At 46.3% G+C, this 6788-nt stretch overlaps 1 protein-coding gene across 2 annotated transcripts; it reads right to left on the minus strand.

The window, feature by feature from the left end:
* Window positions 1-2515: 2515 nt before the first annotated feature.
* PFN2 (profilin 2) lies at window positions 2516-6618 on the minus strand. 2 transcript variants are annotated; one of them, XM_042820248.1, is made up of 2 exons: window positions 6204-6618; window positions 2516-4242 (listed from the first exon to the last, which is right to left on the minus strand). In XM_042820248.1, exons 1-2 carry the CDS (start codon window positions 6601-6603, stop codon window positions 4145-4147), a joined length of 498 nt encoding a protein of 165 aa, XP_042676182.1. In that variant the 5' UTR covers window positions 6604-6618; the 3' UTR covers window positions 2516-4144. The 2 variants fall into 2 exon arrangements, with proteins under 2 accessions (XP_042676182.1, XP_042676181.1); XM_042820247.1 differs by lacking the exon at window positions 2516-4242 and adding an exon at window positions 4391-4560.
* Between the last annotated feature and the right edge of the window lie 170 nt (window positions 6619-6788).

A 6788-nucleotide genomic window follows, 5' to 3' on the forward strand; every position in this document is an offset into this window, starting at 1 on the left:
TTTGAAGCATTTAATCTGTATAAAACAGCGCAGTATCAACAGTTATCACAAGGTAGTTGTACTGTGACTGCTATTAATGTCTTCCTTTAAGTCTGCACCTAACTTTGCACTGTGTAACATAAAGAAACTTCTGAAAAAGAGACAAAGGAGGAGGACAGGAATTAAGGCTTTTCCCTGATTGGGAAGATAAATGCTCCCTGTTGGAGATGGGAAAGTATGGTAAAAAGTGGCTGGGGGAAAGTCTCAAGTGTCTTCAACAGGTCTCAAGGAATGGAGAAAGGATGGAGATAGCAGAACCCAATCCCTGCACTACCAGTAAACGACAGTGTGGCAGAGTGCCTGGGCAGCCTCTGAATGAACAGTAATGATGGCTCAGCATCACACGTAAAAACACCAAAATACTAAAAAAGAAAAGCAATTCCTTCTGCGGTTCAGAATAGTTGGATGTTTATATTCTGAACTCTACCAGAATTTGAAATAAATATGAATCTATTCTTGAATCTATTAATCTTAGAATTACGATGAGTGGCTAAGTCTGAGTGGGTTGTATAATTAAAACCTGTCTGTGAATGATTGGGGCACAGAAAGTGAGCACACTGACATTTATCTTCCTAAGTGTATTTCATGTAAAGTAAGAGACTGAAATTCCAGGCTGTTCTGGTCAAGCTTTGTAAAGCCCTGATGTTCTGCACATAAATTCAGCTCTCCGTTGCCTGTGTGGGGTGCACTGGCAGAGGCACAAGGAAGCGGGGAAAGAGGAAGAAGCTGTGAGGAGTTGAGGCAGTAGGAATTACCTGAGTCTGAAGGGACTGAACCACTGCAGAACTACCCTTTAAAAAAAAAAAAAAAAGCCCCAAAACCTTTACAGCAATTCTGCTTCTCTGGGTGGATTTAAGTTTAAAAAATTGTGCATACTAATCTGTTTTTGAAAACATAATTCTAACCTAAGTTCTGTTCTCGTATTCAAGCCTTGAAGAACAACATGTCAAAGCTATCGAAGGGAAAAAAAAAAAAGAGGAGGTTGTGCTTAGCTGCCCTATGGCCAGGAGCTGCTGACGTAAGGAAAGATGCAGTGCTGCTAAAGCATGTGGACAATCCCTTTGTATAAAATGACAGGTGCTGTAAAACCAGTGATGTCTGAGAGCGTCACTGGGCAGTGGCAGAGCCAGAACCTGCTGAGGGCAGCTGTCCACGACTTCAGTTTCTAAAAAACAGTGACCAGCACGAACTAAAAGGAACAGTTCACAAGCACAAAAAACTGTCACCATTTCTGAATCCTTTAACTAAATCCTGAATGGTGGATTGGGAGAGTGCGTGTGCGCATCACAGGCGGTCACCTCTGAACGGGCATTGAGTTACAGCACAGGAGCGGGCAGGCTGCACCCTGAGCAGTGTAATGCTGCTAATCGCCGCCAGAAGGGCAGGAGGTGCACAGCACTGCGTGTGACTTCATTGTGCCAACAGAATGGGAATCAGTTGCTTGGAGCTTTGTAACGTCTAAGACAAGCGTTCTATGCGTCCCAGTAACGTTCTGCAAGGAAAAATAGAAATGCAGTTTCTCACCTGGATCACAATTCAGCATTCCAACTTTCAGCACCAAAAACTTTAAGCTCTTCTAAAATTGTGTGTTAATCTGGAAATAGTTAAATATGAAGGAGTAATGTTTGCTGAGCATTCAGGCTACTTGAGCAATGTATTTCAGGTGGATCTTCCCGAGTTATGTGCACTGTACCATTCTGCCGTGGGAAACAAACAACTGCGTTTGAAAACATCATTTGAGCAACATCTCACTGGGAAACAGTAATGGGAACACAAAGCCACGTGGAGCTGTGCTGCTGGGAAGGGCAGGAAGAAACAGTGCTGGACGGGGGGTCAGAGCGCACTGCTGCTGCCACTGAGGTGCCATCACTGTGAATTCCAGCTACAGCCTCATCACAGAAAAACATAGGAATTAAAAATCCTGCAGTCTGAACGTGAGTGCAGTTTTGAATTTTGTTAGGGTAACGTTTAGAATCAGAGCAAAACAGATTCCCACGTTAACAGTCTTATTAAGGAAGCAGTTTTGCATCCTTTGCACTAGAAACTCCCACATCCAGTTGTTACTCGGGAGCTTGTTCTGGTCCATTGTAACTTCAGCACTTCAAGCAGAAGGTACAGTTCGGCCTTTAAGCAACTCAGGTTGCCCCACCAACCAGGTGGTGTGGCAGAGGTCCCCTGTAGCTTTAGTGTTAGGGATTATGCATGCGTATGGCAGAGGAACCACTGCAGCACAGGTGGGAATCCCCTCCTGCTCAAGTCTGATAAACTCATTTCCCTAATTCAGACATAGCCTAACGCCTGCCCGTCCTCCTGTGAAGGCCTGGCATTTTGTACTTTAGCTGTTCCACCGTCACCGTGTTACACGGCTGACAACTGAACTTAGATTTAGCACTGGAGTACTCAGCCATAGAAGGAAGAAGGGCCTCAGAAGGGGGGTGTGGGAGGTGGGGAGTGGAAAAAATTACCAATAGCCTAATTTTGTTTGGTTGGAATAAATTTATTTCATCTGTCTGTAAACAAGGTGTTTTTAATAGTTATGGCATTTTTTGAAATGCATATTAATTCAGATGAGTTAGACTGTATCCCAGATGTAACAAAGTGCAGGGAAAGAAATGGACAAATCAGCAACAAGAATTTGTTTAAATCTGTACATTATCCACAAGGCCCAACAACAGAAGCAAATACTAGAATGTCCCTAAAGTAGTGCCATTCAAAAGAAACCCTCGTACTCAGTTAAAATCCATCTCACAATAGCAACAGTTCAATTTTTTTTTAAACAATAAGTATGGCACAGAATACATATTAAAAAAATTCATCACAAGACAGCCAAGTCAGTTATTCCAACCAATACCATCTCCCATTTATTCTTTGTATACAGAGTTCTGTAGTTCTTTTTAATGGACATACAAGTTAGTACTGTGCCTGCGGGGATCGTTTGGTTACACACACGTCAGACGGGCGCACGAGGCAGTTCACGCCGTGATTTGTGCAGCAAGGGTGTGACAGGCCAAATGAGAGCTTTAAATTTGAAATGGCATCATTTTGACAGGTTAGCTTTCAGACCACCAGCCTTCATCCAGACAGCGGCTTTGGAGCAGCGAGACTGCAGCCAGCAAGTGATCTGGCAGAAGGACCGGAGTCGGTCAGCGCTCCCCCAGCAGCTGAAGGCAGCAGTTCTCCACAATGACACTGCAGTTTCGTATAAAAACAGAACCACCCAACCCACAACCCCAAGCTGCAAATTAAAATTGGTCCTATGAAAAACTGAAACCAGACACGCTCCAGATGGTTATGTTGGGATATCTGATGTCCATAATGGCAGCCTTTTATAGTTCAACTACAGAACAGGAGCTGGCAGAAAAAAAAAAAGTGCCTGAGCTATTGCAATGATGGAATGTCCCCGGGGAGTCACTTGGGATGGTGGCTGTGAGATCATGGGAGGAAGTGCATCTGTACCCTTTGATAGCTTTGTGATTGCACTTAATGAGCAGTACAAGCTTCAGACGTGAAGAAGAAATGAAAGACAAGCCTACAGCAAAGTGCAACAACAAAACTAATTTAACATTAATAGCTTCTGAGTGGCAAATTGGTTAAACAAACCAGGCACTATAAAATAGGTGTAAGCAAACGTGGATTAAAAAACAAAACGAAAAAACACCACGAGAAGAACAGAAGATATGCATGCACTGTTTCCTCCCAAACATGCTCTGTGAAAGGAAGACTCGTGAGCTGTGTAATTGCTCAAAGTGCTGAAGAGGCATTGATCAAATCAGATTGTACAGTCGGCACCTTGTTTAGTGTTCACGAAGTTGTTTTAGCTCTCAGCACACACCAATTGCTGAGACAAAGCAAAGCCTACGCTTGGCGTATTCCCTCCCAAGAGTTTTTCAGGTATCATGCATATCGTCTTTGTGGTGCAGCGGTGGTGCCAGATATGGACTCAGTTACACACAGCGGTTAACATACAAATGAACGAAGGGTAACCGGAATTACAACATTAGAAAATGGGTAAATAAAAAACACAAACTACCATCTACAGTCTGGTAGCACTGAGCACAATTGAGTGGTGATGAAGACAGCTGCTAGGTGGATGGGGAGAGGCTGCTCAGACGTCAGACCTCCTCAGGTATAAAGCCAGTTCATATGCTTTCTTGTTGAGTGTCCCTCCATGGACACCTTCCTTTCCCATGACTATAACCAATGCTGGAGTACACAAGGAAACAAAACAGAAATGAACAGAATTAAAGAAAAAAAACAAAAACAAAACACCTTTCCCCACCAACAAAGGGATACAAAGGAGACACAGGTTCATACCCCATCACCCTGCATTGCTAATAAAGTTTCCAGAATGTAAGGTTTAAAGCTCACCACCAGGAAAGTTTAATAGCAATCTTCCCCTAATACTTAACAGTCTGCCTAGCAACTAGAACCCAGAGTCTCTCAAGTATTTTGCCATTGAGTATGCCTTCTTATTCAATCCGCCTCCATGGACCCCTTCTTTGCCCATTACAAAGACCAAGACTGAAAGAGAAAAGAAAAAAAAGTTTTAAAAAGAGTGTGTTAGACAAGGAAATAACGCAAGTTTTAGGCAGTGCAATAAACACACTCAAATTCAAGATTTAGTATCTGGGTATTAAGCTAGCAGTCTGGTAAAAACACAGGTGTAGGCGGGACTAGGAGAAAGCATGCACAGCTTTCCAGGTACATCACAGAAATTCACTGCTTAAGAAAGGAGTGCCATCCACTGTCTCAATAAAGCACTGCAGTGCCTTTCCACCATCAGCACCATCCGTCCTCACCCAGGAAACCCTGGTGACATCTTAAACAGCGAGAGGGGAAAAAAAAGCCCCATCAGGAACAAAAGCAGCGGCGTGGGTAGGAGAGCTGCAACACTGAGAGCAGAGGAGGGAACGCAGTTATCTGCAGTGGCTGCTGCTGGTCAGCCTCAGAAGTACAACTACCCCAACGCCAGCAAAATAGGCCCGTGGTCAGACTTGGACAGTCTTGTTAGGCAGAAGCAGTAGCGTGTGCTTAACGTTTCTCATAAGACAAAGTGCAGGGAGGACTTTAACGCTGACCCCCCCTCTCATCGCTGCGCTGTGGCGATGAAGTGCCCCAATTGTCTTGCAAACAACGTGGTGAGGCCCTCCAGCAGGATACACCGCTTGCCAGCAGAGGTCACTGGCAGGCACACGGACACAGCCGGCACTGCGCTTTCACAAGCACGGTAATTGTTTCCCAAGTTAGACCCTGTGCAGTTGGAAACGCTGCAGTCAGCCTACCTACAGGTGACTGTATATCCCCACAGCAATTTTCTCACAAAAGGTCTAAAACAGACCTCACTGTCCTTTCACTATTTGCAGTAAGGAGTCAGAACTTTGCTTGGTTTATTAAGTGCTGCAAACACCGTTCCTGCATCATTACCTCCCAGCTTTAGCTTCTAAATAGAAAACTCAAGCAAAATTTGTCTGTATGTCACCAATCTGTTCTACAGCTAGCCAAAACCACCATGCTGGGTGTTCTGAACACAATGCATACTACTCGTAGCAATACTTCGAGGCACATTTTTCATATTTGAGCCTGGTGCCTTTCCAAAAACATGTGTTACTGGATGTTAGAGGAGGACCACAAGGAGCAGGCGAACTAGCATAAGGCAGGTTTCTCCATGATACCACCCCAGACAAGCTTTTCTGCCTGAAGACAGGCTCCAGAGAGCTCAAGAGGAAGTGCGAGTCAGCGCAGCACTTGTTAAACAGTGAGCAGAAGGAGCTCAAACAAGAGACCCACATCTTTGCAGAACAAACTTTCTGATGAGACATTTACCATGACAACACTTGTTTGACTATAAGTCATTAATATATCCCTGTGGTAACCCACTACAAGCTCTGGATACCACATAGGGAAACACTTTCCAAGTATACTTGAGCAACAGCCTGGTTCTGCTCGTCAGAAGGCATTTCAGCCACTGCCCAGCTGGGATCGTGTATGGGCAACACTGAAACAAGTGTTTATTCCCAGGCAAAAATGCAGTTCATCAGCCAGCCTGCTGCCACCCCCCACCCGGTTAGCCATTAACCACAAGAGTTTGGGGTTCTTAATAGCCAGGGCCTACGTTTAGGGTCACGTTCTCAACTGAGCCACCCGAGTGATGAAAGCTCCCTTACCTCGACCAGCTCTGCCCACAGCCACATTGTACGTCGGCTCCCCGCCTTGGCTCTTCGTCCGGATGTCCATCGTGCAGTCCCCGTCCACGTAGAGGCTGTCTCTGATCACAGAGCACTTCTTTGCCCCGAGGGTCAGGCCATTGGTGAAGAAACCCTCCCGGTCCTTCCCTACAATCATATCTATTTCTACTGGCTGCCAAAGGAAAAAGCCAGGAGTCAGCACCGCGTTACTCTGCGGCTCCGATCCGTTATAACCGCTCCCCCCCTCCGGCCGAAGGGACTGACGGCACATTTCCCCCCCGCTCCCATCGGACACGGCGCTTTGTTGTGAACAGTTCACGCAGCAGCGCTTTGTCGCCGCTCGAAGCAGCGCATCGCCGCTCCCCGGCAATCCCCGCATCGCCAGGACACCGGGGCTCATTAACGCACGCGCTGCACGACCGAAATTAACGAGCCACGTGACGCGTTGCGGCGCCTCAATGAGTCACCGCGGCCCGGCCGCCCCGCGCCCTTCTGCGGGCACCTCGCGGCCCCGGCGGGCGCGCGAAGCGGGGATCGGGGCCCGGCCGCCCAAAGTGCCGAGTC

Source organism: Centrocercus urophasianus, unplaced genomic scaffold (genome assembly GCF_019232065.1).
Source record: "Centrocercus urophasianus isolate 14NV4802_14NV808 unplaced genomic scaffold, USGS_Curo_1.0 seq_19, whole genome shotgun sequence".
NCBI classification, from domain to species: Eukaryota; Metazoa; Chordata; class Aves; order Galliformes; family Phasianidae; genus Centrocercus; species Centrocercus urophasianus.

Coding starts and splice junctions, on each gene's coding strand:
- PFN2 (XM_042820248.1), bottom strand. CDS start 6,603: ATGCGGGGATTGCCGGGGAGCGGCGATGCGCTGCTTCGAGCGGCGACA. Junction 4,243..6,203: donor TGTGGGCAGAGCTGGTCGAG/GTAAGGGAGCTT, acceptor TGTGTACTCCAG/CATTGGTTATAGTCATGGGA.